At 35.5% G+C, this 17,155-nt stretch overlaps 3 protein-coding genes across 3 annotated transcripts; all 3 read left to right on the top strand.

Moving 5' to 3' along the window:
* Nucleotides 1-374: 374 nt before the first annotated feature.
* LOC138900679 (F-box protein PP2-B11-like) lies at nt 375-1,493 on the top strand. The gene is made up of 3 exons (XM_070187914.1): nt 375-629; nt 716-801; nt 889-1,493. Exons 1-3 carry the CDS (start codon nt 627-629, stop codon nt 1,295-1,297), a joined length of 498 nt encoding a protein of 165 aa, XP_070044015.1. The 5' UTR covers nt 375-626; the 3' UTR covers nt 1,298-1,493.
* Nucleotides 1,494-6,238: 4,745 nt separating this feature from the next.
* LOC138900758 (F-box protein PP2-B11-like) lies at nt 6,239-7,274 on the top strand. The gene is made up of 3 exons (XM_070188274.1): nt 6,239-6,410; nt 6,497-6,582; nt 6,670-7,274. The coding sequence occupies exons 1-3, from the start codon at nt 6,408-6,410 to the stop codon at nt 7,076-7,078; spliced, it is 498 nt and encodes a 165-aa protein (XP_070044375.1). The 5' UTR covers nt 6,239-6,407; the 3' UTR covers nt 7,079-7,274.
* A 4,698-nt stretch (nt 7,275-11,972) lies between these two features.
* On the top strand, nt 11,973-12,981 carry LOC138900699 (F-box protein PP2-B11-like). Its single transcript, XM_070188044.1, has 3 exons — nt 11,973-12,191; nt 12,278-12,363; nt 12,451-12,981. The coding sequence occupies exons 1-3, from the start codon at nt 12,189-12,191 to the stop codon at nt 12,857-12,859; spliced, it is 498 nt and encodes a 165-aa protein (XP_070044145.1). The 5' UTR covers nt 11,973-12,188; the 3' UTR covers nt 12,860-12,981.
* Nucleotides 12,982-17,155: the final 4,174 nt, after the last annotated feature.

The following is a 17,155-nucleotide window of genomic DNA, read 5'->3' as shown; positions in this document are numbered from 1 at the left end:
CCAAGGCATCTAGACACATACGAAATCACCACATCTAAGAATCAAGGACCAAATCAACAGCGGGGCTACTAACATCCTATAGATATACACCTACTATATCTCAAAGTTTAACTTCTTGTTATATATTTTGGGATGTGAGGGGTTAGGGATCGTTGAAAAAAAGATGGTTTTGTAGTTAATCTTTTAAACAATACCCATTTTGTTTGATCTAGTTTGCCGATGCGTTTTAAGCTTTTGTGTCTGGTAATATGGGTCTTAAGATGGGTCAAACGGGCGCCAACTAAGTTGGTTTATTTTGTATTTACCCTTTTGTCCCCAAAAATACAATAGTGACTAAATAATATATGTGCAACTTGACATCTCTTTTCAAGAATATCCAAATGGTCCTAAAAAGGCAATCTTATCTGTTTCAACAATGGCAGAATGAGCCGTATTACAAAGGGTTTGCCAATAGACACGTTTTTAACATTCAAGTAAAAAAATTGTTCTTGTTAACGCACCTACTATAGTACTATGGTGACAAATTTTGGAGTCCAGTAAATGCTCTATAAATATCAGGACGAAGCAAAGGGGAGTAGAGCCAACTAAAAAGATAGCATCATATCATATATAGCAATACAAGAAAGATGGTAAGTTATTCTTCTAGTTGATATATTCTTACTCTTTCTTTCTTACGTAACAACTGATCAAGTGTTAATATATTGTATCTAATCAGCAAGGCCAGTGGATAGCCGCAAGAGACCTTTCAATTACATGGGTGGACAATCCTCAGTACTGGACATGGAAAACTGTTGATCCTAAGTCTGTCTCTCTCTATAACTATCTCTCTCTAAATTTCATTAAAATGAGAAATATATTTTAATCCGATCTCAACATTTTGTACTATAGTATTGAAGTGGCGGAGCTTCGTAGGGTAGCTTGGCTTGACATTTATGGAAAGATCGAGACAAAAAATCTCATTCGAAAGACTAGTTATGCTGTATATTTAGTGTTCAAGTTAACAGATAACCCTCGTGAACTTGAACGAGCCACAGCATCGCTAAGATTTGTGAACGAAGTGGCGGAGGGCGCTGGCATTGAGGGTACCACTGTTTTCATCTCGAAGAAAAAGGAATTACCAGGAGAACTTGGCCGGTTCCCACATCTCCGAAGTGATGGCTGGTTAGAAATCAAGCTTGGTGAGTTTTTCAACAACTTAGGAGAGGATGGTGAAGTCGAAATGAGGTTGATGGAAATCAATGACAAAACTTGGAAATCTGGCATCATTGTTAAGGGCTTCGACATTCGTCCAAACTAATTGGATAGATCTCTACCCAGTGGCCTTTATGTTTTCTATTTTGCATCTTTGTTGTGTTTGTCTTTATGATTTTCTAATAAAATCACTCTTTCTCTATGATAAGAGTGAGCTTGTTGTAAGTGCATGTGATCTTATTTATGATCCATCTTTATTACCTTATTCTGAATTATAATAAAAGATTCTACGATTTCTAATACTTAGATAATTTGTGTACTCTTGGATCAATAAAAATCTAGAATATTATAACAAATAAAAGAGGAAAACGCAAATTAAAAATATTTTTGTCATGTGTCTTACTACAATAAGAAAATAACTTATAAGCTTCAAATTCTAGCTCTATCCATAGATTCTTACATTATAAAAATGAGTTCACAACTCTTATAAAGTAAACTGAACTTCACATTTAACAAAATAAATAAATAGAACCACACTTTTTTATTCAACACCCCTTGCAATTTTACCACAACAAAAAAGGCTTTTAGCGGCAATAAAAATGAGTTTTAGTGGCAATAATAATGATCGCTAAAACAAAATAAACAACAATGATAACATAGAAGGAGACTTTAGGGTTGCGGACGTTGTGCAGCTATACCTCAAGTCTTCTCAAGTAGTAAAATCTGGCCAATCTCACTCAGCGCTGTTGGGACCTATTCCGGTATCTGCACAAGAAGTGGAGAGTGTAGTATGAGTACAACCGAACCTATGTACTCTACAAGTGCCGAGCCTAACCTTGACGAAGTAGTGGCACGGCTAAGGCGAGCCACTTAGAATAACTTGTACACAACAATAATAACAAGAAAATAGGACATGGAAGTAAAGCAGCTAACTCATGAAAACGAAATCGAAATATAACTACCAAAGAGCCTAGAATAACAAGCCTCATAACCTCGTTAGAATACCGAGGCAAGTCCAACAATCACAAACAAGTACCACATATACAATCCGTTGTAGCGTGCAACCCGATCCCACCATATCTTCATCTGTCAATATCATAATCCGTCCTTATTCCACCATTTTAATTCATTATCTTTCAATTTCCATTGCGGCGTGCAACCCGCTCCCCAAACCATTTCAATCAACATAAACAATTCAATAACTAAATTTACAAGAATTTCTACATCAAGGGGGTAAATTTATAACACAATAAGGAACCATATAATAAATCAAGAATCTCAACATATCGATGTCTCAACTTTACCAATTCGTCGGTATCTATCAACTATACAACTCATGTAATGGAATTTACATTTATAGAATGCAACAAATATTACAAAACAATAAGGCAAGTAAAGCATGTGACAATTTACGTATGCAAGTAAAGCAAGTAGCAACTAAGCATGAAGTCATGGAAAGGACAGACAATTTAATACAAGAGTAATTAAATGACAAGTAACAATTGCTACATAAACGTGTCACGACCCCAAATTCAACTAGCCGTGATGTCACTTAACTCAACCCGTTAGGTAAGCTAATTTATAAATATCCGATTCAATTAATATTTAACTGAATCTAATACACTCCCCAATAACTGGTAGTACAATTCATGCGCTTCTAAGATTAGAATTTACAAAGCAGGTGTGAAATAAAATACGTCATCTGTTTGAAATATACATGAACAGATTAAAATTCTAAAGCTACCATGAACAAGAGGCAGCTATGACTGGAACACAAGTACATCTTCAGATTCAGCTCCCGCCATGTACAGTAGCATCAACATCCAAAATCTGCATGGAAGGTGCAAATGTGTAGTATGAGTACAATCTACCCCATGTACTCAATAAATTACAAACCTAACTGTAGGTTGAAAGTAGTGACGAGTTGGGACACGGGTCAGAGTCCAATTCTAATAACTAATAACATCTCATAACAATACAATTTAAACAGCACAAGTAATAACTCAATAATAAAATGCTCAGCTCGTACAAAATTCCGGAAAAATAATAATTTTCTTTTCAATATAATAGTAAAACTCAAATCATTTGCCGAAAGTCGCCGAAAATATGAGTAAGTCTGAAACCTGTAATATTTCACAAAAACTTTAACGACATATAAGAAATCATATTATTAGATGACATGAGGAAAAATACTTCTTTATGCCTATATATCAAGTATGCATGTCTAATGCAATGCAGCACAATGATGAACTCATGTACTCACCCTCTTAGAGTACTCAATGTCACAGTACTGTATATAGCCAATAAGCCTAGGGAAGATCTATCACAAATATATATATAAAGTAACTGACATTCATTCACTCAGTACCGTACAAGGCCAATCCGGCCTAGGGAACTCCATTCCAAATATAAATAAATAAGGCAACTCCGTGCCTAGAGAACTCCATCCCAAATATAATTAAATACGGCAACTCCATGTCAAGGGAACTCCATCCCAAATATAAATAAATAAGGTAACTCCATTCTAAGGGAACTCCATCCCAAATATAAATAAATACGACAACTTCATGCCAAGGGAACTCCATCCCAAATATAATATCCATTGCGCGCGCTGTAGGGTTTGTAGTGACTATTAATTATTATTCGAACAGTGTTGTATATTCGATCTTTGAGATCATTTCATGTATTCAGTTAGAGTTCATGACCCAGTATTACCAGTCTTGGGAGGTTGTTATAATTATTTTCGTTGTTGGTTTCGATTATCTATATAAAACAAATGGCTTGATATGTTATTAAAATTGGCTTACCCAGTCTTAGAGACTAAGTGCCATCACGATGCATGTGGCGTGATTTTGGATGGTGACAGTAATATTGCGAATCACGAGTGAGATTAGTGTCATGAGGTTAAACTTGGGGTGCGCTCTCTCAAAATTTCAAGAAGTTAGAGATTATTTAAACCTTAGTAGTTGCAATACTAGTGAAGTTTCCCTTTAATAACAACACTTTTGTTATTTGACATTTAGACTGGCAAATCAGTCATAAGTCGACACAGGATTAAAAAATATAGATACCTAATAGATGCCATAACACACACCTCAAACAAAATCGAAACAAAAAATGTACAAAACAATGTAAAGACCTTAATTTGACGTTGCCGTTTTCCTTTTTAAGTTGAAGTCAAGTTGCTTATCAACAATATAGCCACCATAAAAATACATGAAATCTCGAACCAAAATGACGCAAAAAATACTATTCTCAAGACGAAAATAAGTATTAAAACCTGAATGTGACTAAATATTTATAACGCACGAAAGCATTTGCCCAACTCATCATATATAATGCATGCGTTATGCAAACTTTTCATAAAATTCAAATGAAAATCGAGCACGTAATTGTATGTTATTACAAGTTTAAAGATAAATTGCTCAACTTCGAATAACAAAAAAAAAAACAAATTTCATGCGTTCAAACAATAAGATAAAAATTAATGCTCGTGAAAGCCGAGTGGTCCAAATGGTGCCAAATGTACACCGTAGTCTATTTCCAGATGGCATAACCTAATAAGGGTCCGTTTATTCTCAACAAACTCGTTTTTTTCATTCAAGAGCAAGAGCATTAACTCACTCTTGTTATGTCAATATCTCTCTATTGAGTGCACGTATATTTTTCATATATAGACTATCCTAAATATTTATTTTAATTTAAAAAATTAATGGGTTCAAATGAACTCCTAGTTTATTATAAACTTTGTCTGCCGCAGATATTTGTATAAATTTATGTGATTTGTCATTGAATGTTTATGTGTCGTGTCAAAATATTGAGTGGATTATTCAATTACAAAAAAAGCAAAGTGACTTTTTAAACGAATTTCCATTAGCCCAGTGAACTTATGAGAAATCAACTCTGTTAAAACTGCTCTTTGCTTCGGTCCGATGAAGGATGACTAACCAAAGAAATTCACATCTTAGATCTCTTGGTTGCATTAGTATTTTTGCATTTTCCAAGTTGTTGGAGACTTGCAGTGTTTGAGCATTTGGACTCAAAGTTTATCAACTCCAAGTGAAAGTTACTTATCTCCAAAATTATAGTAAAATCCATCTTAAAAATTTCTCCTCTCGTTCTCGTAAACTCAAATTTTTGAATTTTATTTAGCTAAGTCCCGAAATAGAACTTAAAATAACCCTTCCAGTGAGACAATTTGCAAATGCGACCCAACCTTCACATTCGCGAAACATAAAACTGACATAGCCCGTAATCCATTATCGCGAACCCGGCAGGAGTCACGCGATCGCGAAGGCCTCTGCCTCGCCTTCATCGCGAAATCTCCCAGCTCCTCCGCGAACGCGAAGGCTAAGGACCCAGCCCCTTCCGTGAATGCAACTCCGATCCCCCTTCGCGAACGCGAAGGCCAAACTTCCAGGCCACACTCCCTTCTTCGCAAACGCAGAGTGTGCTCCGCGATCGCGAAGCACACTGGGCACCATTAATATCAGCCACCTCAAACATGCTTCGGGTGGTCCGAAACTCACCCGGGACCCGTTCAATCGAGCAACAAATTCATAAACACTAGCTGGAACTATCCAAGGCATCTAGACACATACGAAATCACCACATCTAAGAATCAAGGACCAAATCAACAGCGGGGCTACTAACATCCTATAGATATACACCTATTATATCTCAAAGTTTAACTTCTTGTTATATATTTTGGGATGTGAGGGATTAGGGATCGTTGAAAAAAAGATGGTTTTGTAGTTAATCTTTTAAACAATACCCATTTTGTTTGATCTAGTTTGCCGATGCGTTTTAAGCTTTTGTGTCTGGTAATATGGGTCTTAAGATGGGTCAAACGGGCGCCAACTAAGTTGGTTTATTTTGTATTTACCCTTTTGTCCCAAAAAATACAATAGTGACTAAATAATATATGTGCAACTTGACATCTCTTTTCAAGAATATCCAAATGGTCCTAAAAAGGCAATCTTATCTGTTTCAACAATGGCAGAATGAGCCGTATTACAAAGGGTTTGCCAATAGACACGTTTTTAACATTCAAGTAAAAAAATTGTTCTTGTTAACGCACCTACTATAGTACTATGGTGACAAATTTTGGAGTCCAGTAAATGCTCTATAAATATCAGGACGAAGCAAAAGGGAGTAGAGCCAACTAAAAAGATATAAAGAGCGAGCATCATATCATATATAGCAATACAAGAAAGATGGTAAGTTATTCTTCTAGTTGATATATTCTTACTCTTTCTTTCTTACGTAACAACTGATCAAGTGTTAATATATTGTATTTAATCAGCAAGGCCAGTGGATAGCCGCAAGAGACCTTTCAATTACATGGGTGGACAATCCTCAGTACTGGACATGGAAAACTGTTGATCCTAAGTCTGTCTCTCTCTATAACTATCTCTCTCTAAATTTCATTAAAATGAGAAATATATTTTAATCCGATCTCAACATTTTGTACTACAGTATTGAAGTGGCGGAGCTTCGTAGGGTAGCTTGGCTTGACATTTATGGAAAGATCGAGACAAAAAATCTCATTCGAAAGACTAGTTATGCTGTATATTTAGTGTTCAAGTTAACAGATAACCCTCGTGAACTTGAACGAGCCACAGCATCGCTAAGATTTGTGAACGAAGTGGCGGAGGGCGCTGGCATTGAGGGTACCACTGTTTTCATCTCGAAGAAAAAGGAATTACCAGGAGAACTTGGCCGGTTCCCACATCTCCGAAGTGATGGCTGGTTAGAAATCAAGCTTGGTGAGTTTTTCAACAACTTAGGAGAGGATGGTGAAGTCGAAATGAGGTTGATGGAAATCAATGACAAAACTTGGAAATCTGGCATCATTGTTAAGGGCTTCGACATTCGTCCAAACTAATTGGATATATCTCTACCCAGTGGCCTTTATGTTTTCTATTTTGCATCTTTGTTGTGTTTGTCTTTATGATTTTCTAATAAAATCACTCTTTCTCTATGATAAGAGTGAGCTTGTTGTAAGTGCATGTGATCTTATTTATGATCCATCTTTATTACCTTATTCTGAATTATAATAAAAGATTCTACGATTTCTAATACTTAGATAATTGGTGTACTCTTGGATCAATAAAAATCTAGAATATTATAACAAATAAAAGAGGAAAACGCAAATTAAAAATATTTTTGTCATGTGTCTTACTACAATAAGAAAATAACTTATAAGCTTCAAATTCTAGCTCTATCCATAGATTCTTACATTATAAAAATGAGTTCACAACTCTTATAAAGTAAACTGAACTTCACATTTAACAAAATAAATAAATAGAACCACACTTTTTTATTCAACACCCCTTGCAATTTTACCACAACAAAAAAGGCTTTTAGCGGCAATAAAAATGAGTTTTAGTGGCAATAATAATGATCGCTAAAACAAAATAAACAACAATGATAACATAGAAGGAGACTTCAGAGTTGCGGACGTTGTGCAGCTATACCTCAAGTCTTCTCAAGTAGTAAAATCTGGCCAATCTCACTCAGCGCTGTTGGGACCTATTCCGGTATCTGCACAAGAAGTGGAGAGTGTAGTATGAGTACAACCGAACCTATGTACTCTACAAGTGCCGAGCCTAACCTTGACGAAGTAGTGGCACGGCTAAGGCGAGCCACTTAGAATAACTTGTACACAACAATAATAACAAGAAAATAGGACATGGAAGTAAAGCAGCTAACTCATGAAAACGAAATCGAAATATAACTACCAAAGAGCCTAGAATAACAAGCCTCATAACCTCGTTAGAATACCGAGGCAAGTCCAACAATCACAAACAAGTACCACATATACAATCCGTTGTAGCGTGCAACCCGATCCCACCATATCTTCATCTGTCAATATCATAATCCGTCCTTATTCCACCATTTTAATTCATTATCTTTCAATTTCCATTGCGGCGTGTAACCCGCTCCCCAAACCATTTCAATCAACATAAACAATTCAATTACTAAATTTACAAGAATTTCTACATCAAGGGGGTAAATTTATAACACAATAAGGAACCATATAATAAATCAAGAATCTCAACATATCGATGTCTCAACTTTACCAATTCGTCGGTATCTATCAACTATACAACTCATGTAATGGAATTTACATTTATAGAATGCAACAAATATTACAAAACAATAAGGCAAGTAAAGCATGTGACAATTTACGTATGCAAGTAAAGCAAGTAGCAACTAAGCATGAAGTCATGGAAAGGACAGACAATTTAATACAAGAGTAATTAAATGACAAGTAACAATTGCTACATAAACGTGTCACGACCCCAAATTCAACTAGCCGTGATGTCACTTAACTCAACCCGTTAGGTAAGCTAATTTATAAATATCCGATTCAATTAATATTTAACTGAATCTAATACACTCCCCAATAACTGGTAGTACAATTCATGCGCTTCTAAGATTAGAATTTACAAAGCAGGTGTGAAATAAAATACGTCATCTGTTTGAAATATACATGAACAGATTAAAATTCTAAAGCTACCATGAACAAGAGGCAGCTATGACTGGAACACAAGTACATCTTCAGATTCAGCTCCCGCCATGTACAGTAGCATCAACATCCAAAATCTGCATGGAAGGTGCAAATATGTAGTATGAGTACAATCTACCCCATGTACTCAATAAATTACAAACCTAACTGTAGGTTGAAAGTAGTGACGAGTTGGGACACGGGTCAGAGTCCAATTCTAATAACTAATAACATCTCATAACAATACAATTTAAACAGCACAAGTAATAACTCAATAATAAAATGCTCAGCTCGTACAAAATTCCGGAAAAATAATAATTTTCTTTTCAATATAATAGTAAAACTCAAATCATTTGCCGAAAGTCGCCGAAAATATGAGTAAGTCTGAAACCTGTAATATTTCACAAAAACTTTAACGACATATAAGAAATCATATTATTAGATGACATGAGGAAAAATACTTCTTTATGCCTATATATCAAGTATGCATGTCTAATGCAATGCAGCACAATGATGAACTCATGTACTCACCCTCTTAGAGTACTCAATGTCACAGTACTGTATATAGCCAATAAGCCTAGGGAAGATCTATCACAAATATATATATAAAGTAACTGACATTCATTCACTCAGTACCGTACAAGGCCAATCCGGCCTAAGGAACTCCATTCCAAATATAAATAAATAAGGCAACTCCGTGCCTAGAGAACTCCATCCCAAATATAATTAAATACGGCAACTCCATGTCAAGGGAACTCCATCCCAAATATAAATAAATAAGGTAACTCCATTCTAAGGGAACTCCATCCCAAATATAAATAAATACGACAACTTCATGCCAAGGGAACTCCATCCCAAATATAATATCCATTGCGCGCGCTGTAGGGTTTGTAGTGACTATTAATTATTATTCGAACAGTGTTGTATATTCGATCTTTGAGATTATTTCATGTATTCAGTTAGAGTTCATGACCCAGTATTACCAGTCTTGGGAGGTTGTTATAATTATTTTCGTTGTTGGTTTCGATTATCTATATAAAACAAATGGCTTGATATGTCATTAAAATTGGCTTACCCAGTCTTAGAGACTAAGTGCAATCACGATGCATGTGGCGTGATTTTGGATGGTGACAGTAATATTGCGAATCACGAGTGAGATTAGTGTCATGAGGTTAAACTTGGGGTGCGCTCTCTCAAAATTTCAAGAAGTTAGAGATTATTTAAACCTTAGTAGTTGCAATACTAGTGAAGTTTCCCTTTAATAACAACACTTTTGTTATTTGACATTTAGACTGGCAAATCAGTCATAAGTCGACACAGGATTAAAAAATATAGATACCTAATAGATGCCATAACACACACCTCAAACAAAATCGAAACAAAAAATGTACAAAACAATGTAAAGACCTTAATTTGACGTTGCCGTTTTCCTTTTTAAGTTGAAGTCAAGTTGCTTATCAACAATATAGCCACCATAAAAATACATGAAATCTCGAACCAAAATGACGCAAAAAATACTATTCTCAAGACGAAAATAAGTATTAAAACCTGAATGTGACTAAATATTTATAACGCACGAAAGCATTTGCCCAACTCATCATATATAATGCATGCGTTATGCAAACTTTTCATAAAATTCAAATGAAAATCGAGCACGTAATTGTATGTTATTACAAGTTTAAAGATAAATTGCTCAACTTCGAATAACAAAAAAAAAAACAAATTTCATGCGTTCAAACAATAAGATAAAAATTAATGCTCGTGAAAGCCGAGTGGTCCAAATGGTGCCAAATGTACACCGTAGTCTATTTCCAGATGGCATAACCTAATAAGGGTCCGTTTATTCTCAACAAACTCGTTTTTTTCATTCAAGAGCAAGAGCATTAACTCACTCTTGTTATGTCAATATCTCTCTATTGAGTGCACGTATATTTTTCATATATAGACTATCCTAAATATTTATTTTAATTTAAAAAATTAATGGGTTCAAATGAACTCCTAGTTTATTATAAACTTTGTCTGCCGCAGATATTTGTATAAATTTATGTGATTTGTCATTGAATGTTTATGTGTCGTGTCAAAATATTGAGTGGATTATTCAATTACAAAAAAAGCAAAGTGACTTTTTAAACGAATTTCCATTAGCCCAGTGAACTTATGAGAAATCAACTCTGTTAAAACTGCTCTTTGCTTCGGTCCGATGAAGGATGACTAACCAAAGAAATTCACATCTTAGATCTCTTGGTTGCATTAGTATTTTTGCATTTTCCAAGTTGTTGGAGACTTGCAGTGTTTGAGCATTTGGACTCAAAGTTTATCAACTCCAAGTGAAAGTTACTTATCTCCAAAATTATAGTAAAATCCATCTTAAAAATTTCTCCTCTCGTTCTCGTAAACTCAAATTTTTGAATTTTATTTAGCTAAGTCCCGAAATAGAACTTAAAATAACCCTTCCAGTGAGACAATTTGCAAATGCGACCCAACCTTCACATTCGCGAAACATAAAACTGACATAGCCCGTAATCCATTATCGCGAACCCGGTAGGAGTCACGCGATCGCGAAGGCCTCTGCCTCGCCTTCATCGCGAAATCTCCCAGCTCCTCCGCGAACGCGAAGGCTAAGGACCCAGCCCCTTCCGTGAATGCAACTCCGATCCCCCTTCGCGAACGCGAAGGCCAAACTTCCAGGCCACACTCCCTTCTTCGCAAACGCAGAGTGTGCTCCGCGATCGCGAAGCACACTGGGCACCATTAATATCAGCCACCTCAAACATGCTTCGGGTGGTCCGAAACTCACCCGGGACCCGTTCAATCGAGCAACAAATTCATAAACACTAGCTGGAACTATCCAAGGCATCTAGACACATACGAAATCACCACATCTAAGAATCAAGGACCAAATCAACAGCGGGGCTACTAACATCCTATAGATATACACCTATTATATCTCAAAGTTTAACTTCTTGTTATATATTTTGGGATGTGAGGGATTAGGGATCGTTGAAAAAAAGATGGTTTTGTAGTTAATCTTTTAAACAATACCCATTTTGTTTGATCTAGTTTGCCGATGCGTTTTAAGCTTTTGTGTCTGGTAATATGGGTCTTAAGATGGGTCAAACGGGCGCCAACTAAGTTGGTTTATTTTGTATTTACCCTTTTGTCCCAAAAAATACAATAGTGACTAAATAATATATGTGCAACTTGACATCTCTTTTCAAGAATATCCAAATGGTCCTAAAAAGGCAATCTTATCTGTTTCAACAATGGCAGAATGAGCCGTATTACAAAGGGTTTGCCAATAGACACGTTTTTAACATTCAAGTAAAAAAATTGTTCTTGTTAACGCACCTACTATAGTACTATGGTGACAAATTTTGGAGTCCAGTAAATGCTCTATAAATATCAGGACGAAGCAAAAGGGAGTAGAGCCAACTAAAAAGATATAAAGAGCGAGCATCATATCATATATAGCAATACAAGAAAGATGGTAAGTTATTCTTCTAGTTGATATATTCTTACTCTTTCTTTCTTACGTAACAACTGATCAAGTGTTAATATATTGTATTTAATCAGCAAGGCCAGTGGATAGCCGCAAGAGACCTTTCAATTACATGGGTGGACAATCCTCAGTACTGGACATGGAAAACTGTTGATCCTAAGTCTGTCTCTCTCTATAACTATCTCTCTCTAAATTTCATTAAAATGAGAAATATATTTTAATCCGATCTCAACATTTTGTACTACAGTATTGAAGTGGCGGAGCTTCGTAGGGTAGCTTGGCTTGACATTTATGGAAAGATCGAGACAAAAAATCTTATTCGAAAGACTAGTTATGCTGTATATTTAGTGTTCAAGTTAACAGATAACCCTCGTGAACTTGAACGAGCCACAGCATCGCTAAGATTTGTGAACGAAGTGGCGGAGGGCGCTGGCATTGAGGGTACCACTGTTTTCATCTCGAAGAAAAAGGAATTACCAGGAGAACTTGGCCGGTTCCCACATCTCCGAAGTGATGGCTGGTTAGAAATCAAGCTTGGTGAGTTTTTCAACAACTTAGGAGAGGATGGTGAAGTCGAAATGAGGTTGATGGAAATCAATGACAAAACTTGGAAATCTGGCATCATTGTTAAGGGCTTCGACATTCGTCCAAACTAATTGGATAGATCTCTACCCAGTGGCCTTTATGTTTTCTATTTTGCATCTTTGTTGTGTTTGTCTTTATGATTTTCTAATAAAATCACTCTTTCTCTATGATAAGAGTGAGCTTGTTGTAAGTGCATGTGATCTTATTTATGATCTATCTTTATTACCTTATTCTGAATTATAATAAAAGATTCTACGATTTCTAATACTTAGATAATTGGTGTACTCTTGGATCAATAAAAATCTAGAATATTATAACAAATAAAAGAGGAATACCCAAATTAAAAATATTTTTGTCATGTGTCTTACTACAATAAGAAAATAACTTATAAGCTTCAAATTCTAGTTCTATCCATACATTCTTACATTATAAAAATGAGTTCACAACTCTTATAAAGTAAACTGAACTTCACATTTAACAAAATAAATAAATAGAACCACACTTTTTTATTCAACACCCCTTGCAATTTCACCACAACAAAAAAGGCTTTTAGCGGCAATAAAAATGAGTTTTAGTGGCAATAATAATGATCGCTAAAACAAAATAAACAACAATGATAACATAGAAGGAGACTTCAGGGTTGCGGACGTTGTGCAGCTATACCTCAAGTCTTCTCAAGTAGTAAAATCTGGCCAATCTCACTCAGCGCTGTTGGGACCTATTCCGGTATCTGCACAAGAAGTGGAGAGTGTAGTATGAGTACAACCGAACCTATGTACTCTACAAGTGCCGAGCCTAACCTTGACGAAGTAGTGGCACGGCTAAGGCGAGCCACTTAGAATAACTTGTACACAACAATAATAACAAGAAAATAGGACATGGAAGTAAAGCAGCTAACTCATGAAAACGAAATCGAAATATAACTACCAAAGAGCCTAGAATAACAAGCCTCATAACCTCGTTAGAATACCGAGGCAAGTCCAACAATCACAAACAAGTACCACATATACAATCCGTTGTAGCGTGCAACCCGATCCCACCATATCTTCATCTGTCAATATCATAATCCGTCCTTATTCCACCATTTTAATTCATTATCTTTCAATTTCTATTGCGGCGTGCAACCCGCTCCCCAAACCATTTCAATCAACATAAACAATTCAATAACTAAATTTACAAGAATTTCTACATCAAGGGGGTAAATTTATAACACAATAAGGAACCATATAATAAATCAAGAATCTCAACATATCGATGTCTCAACTTTACCAATTCGTCGGTATCTATCAACTATACAACTCATGTAATGGAATTTACATTTATAGAATGCAACAAATATTACAAAACAATAAGGCAAGTAAAGCATGTGACAATTTAGGTATGCAAGTAAAGCAAGTAGCAACTAAGCATGAAGTCATGGAAAGGACAGACAATTTAATACAAGAGTAATTAAATGACAAGTAACAATTGCTACATAAACGTGTCACGACCCCAAATTCAACTAGCCGTGATGTCACTTAACTCAACCCGTTAGGTAAGCTAATTTATAAATATCCGATTCAATTAATATTTAACTGAATCTAATACACTCCCCAATAACTGGTAGTACAATTCATGCGCTTCTAAGATTAGAATTTACAAAGCAGGTGTGAAATAAAATACGTCATCTGTTTGAAATATACATGAACAGATTAAAATTCTAAAGCTACCATGAACAAGAGGCAGCTATGATTGGAACACAAGTACATCTTCAGATTCAGCTCCCGCCATGTACAGTAGCATCAACATCCAAAATCTGCATGGAAGGTGCAAATGTGTAGTATGAGTACAATCTACCCCATGTACTCAATAAATTACAAACCTAACTGTAGGTTGAAAGTAGTGACGAGTTGGGACACGGGTCAGAGTCCAATTCTAATAACTAATAACATCTCATAACAATACAATTTAAACAGCACAAGTAATAACTCAATAATAAAATGCTCAGCTCGTACAAAATTCCGGAAAAATAATAATTTTCTTTTCAATATAACAGTAAAACTCAAATCATTTGCCGAAAGTCGCCGAAAATATGAATAAGTCTGAAACCTGTAATATTTCACAAAAACTTTAACGACATATAAGAAATCATATTATTAGATGACATGAGGAAAAATACTTCTTTATGCCTATATATCAAGTATGCATGTCTAATGCAATGCAGCACAATGATGAACTCATGTACTCACCCTCTTAGAGTACTCAATGTCACAGTACTGTATATAGCCAATAAGCCTAGGGAAGATCTATCACAAATATATATATAAAGTAACTGACATTCATTCACTCAGTACCGTACAAGGCCAATCCGGCCTAGGGAACTCCATTCCAAATATAAATAAATAAGGCAACTCCGTGCCTAGAGAACTCCATCCCAAATATAATTAAATACGGCAACTCCATGTCAAGGGAACTCCATCCCAAATATAAATAAATAAGGCAACTCCATTCTAAGGGAACTCCATCCCAAATATAAATAAATATGACAACTTCATGCCAAGGGAACTCCATCCCAAATATAATATCCATTGCGCGCGCTGTAGGGTTTGTAGTGACTATTAATTATTATTCGAACAGTGTTGTATATTCGATCTTTGAGATCATTTCATGTATTCAGTTAGAGTTCATGACCCAGTATTACCAGTCTTGGGAGGTTGTTATAATTATTTTCGTTGTTGGTTTCGATTATCTATATAAAACAAATGGCTTGATATGTTATTAAAATTGGCTTACCCAGTCTTAGAGACTAAGTGCAATCACGATGCATGTGGCGTGATTTTGGATGGTGACAGTAATATTGCGAATCACGGGTGAGATTAGTGTCATGAGGTTAAACTTGGGGTGCGCTCTCTCAAAATTTCAAGAAGTTAGAGATTATTTAAACCTTAGTAGTTGCAATACTAGTGAAGTTTCCCTTTAATAACAACACTTTTGTTATTTGACATTTAGACTGGCAAATCAGTCATAAGTCGACACAGGATTAAAAAATATAGATACCTAATAGATGCCATAACACACACCTCAAACAAAATCGAAACAAAAAATGTACAAAACAATGTAAAGACCTTAATTTGACGTTGCCGTTTTCCTTTTTAAGTTGAAGTCAAGTTGCTTATCAACAATATAGCCACCATAAAAATACATGAAATCTCGAACCAAAATGACGCAAAAAATACTATTCTCAAGACGAAAATAAGTATTAAAACCTGAATGTGACTAAATATTTATAACGCACGAAAGCATTTGCCCAACTCATCATATATAATGCATGCGTTATGCAAACTTTTCATAAAATTCAAATGAAAATCGAGCACGTAATTGTATGTTATTACAAGTTTAAAGATAAATTGCTCAACTTCGAATAACAAAAAAAAAAACAAATTTCATGCGTTCAAACAATAAGATAAAAATTAATGCTCGTGAAAGCCGAGTGGTCCAAATGGTGCCAAATGTACACCGTAGTCTATTTCCAGATGGCATAACCTAATAAGGGTCCGTTTATTCTCAACAAACTCGTTTTTTTCATTCAAGAGCAAGAGCATTAACTCACTCTTGTTATGTCAATATCTCTCTATTGAGTGCACGTATATTTTTCATATATAGACTATCCTAAATATTTATTTTAATTTAAAAAATTAATGGGTTCAAATGAACTCCTAGTTTATTATAAACTTTGTCTGCCGCAGATATTTGTATAAATTTATGTGATTTGTCATTGAATGTTTATGTGTCGTGTCAAAATATTGAGTGGATTATTCAATTACAAAAAAAGCAAAGTGACTTTTTAAACTAATTTCCATTAGCCCAGTGACCTTATGAGAAATCAACTCTGTTAAAACTGCTCTTTGCTTCGGACCGATGAAGGATGACTAACCAAAGAAATTCACATCTTAGATCTCTTGGTTGCATTAGTATTTTTGCATTTTCCAAGTTGTTGGAGACTTGCAGTGTTTGAGCATTTGGACTCAAAGTTTATCAACTCCAAGTGAAAGTTACTTATCTCCAAAATTATAGTAAAATCCATCTTAAAAATTTCTCCTCTCGTTCTCGTAAACTCAAATTTTTGAATTTTATTTAGCTAAGTCCCGAAATAGAACTTAAAATAACCCTTCCAGTGAGACAATTTGCAAATGCGACCTAACCTTCACATTCGCGAAACATAAAACTGACATAGTCCGTAATCCATTATCGCGAACCCGGCAGGAGTCACGCGATCGCGAAGGCCTCTGCCTCGCCTTCATCGCGAAATCTCCCAGCTCCTCCGCGAACGCGAAGGCTAAGGACCCAGCCCCTTCCGTGAATGCAACTCCGATCCCCCTTCGCGAACG

The sequence above is a fragment of the Nicotiana tomentosiformis genome, chromosome 11, assembly GCF_000390325.3.
Source record: "Nicotiana tomentosiformis chromosome 11, ASM39032v3, whole genome shotgun sequence".
NCBI lineage: Eukaryota > Viridiplantae > Streptophyta > Magnoliopsida > Solanales > Solanaceae > Nicotiana > Nicotiana tomentosiformis.
This window is presented reverse-complemented; position numbering and strand designations above follow the sequence as displayed.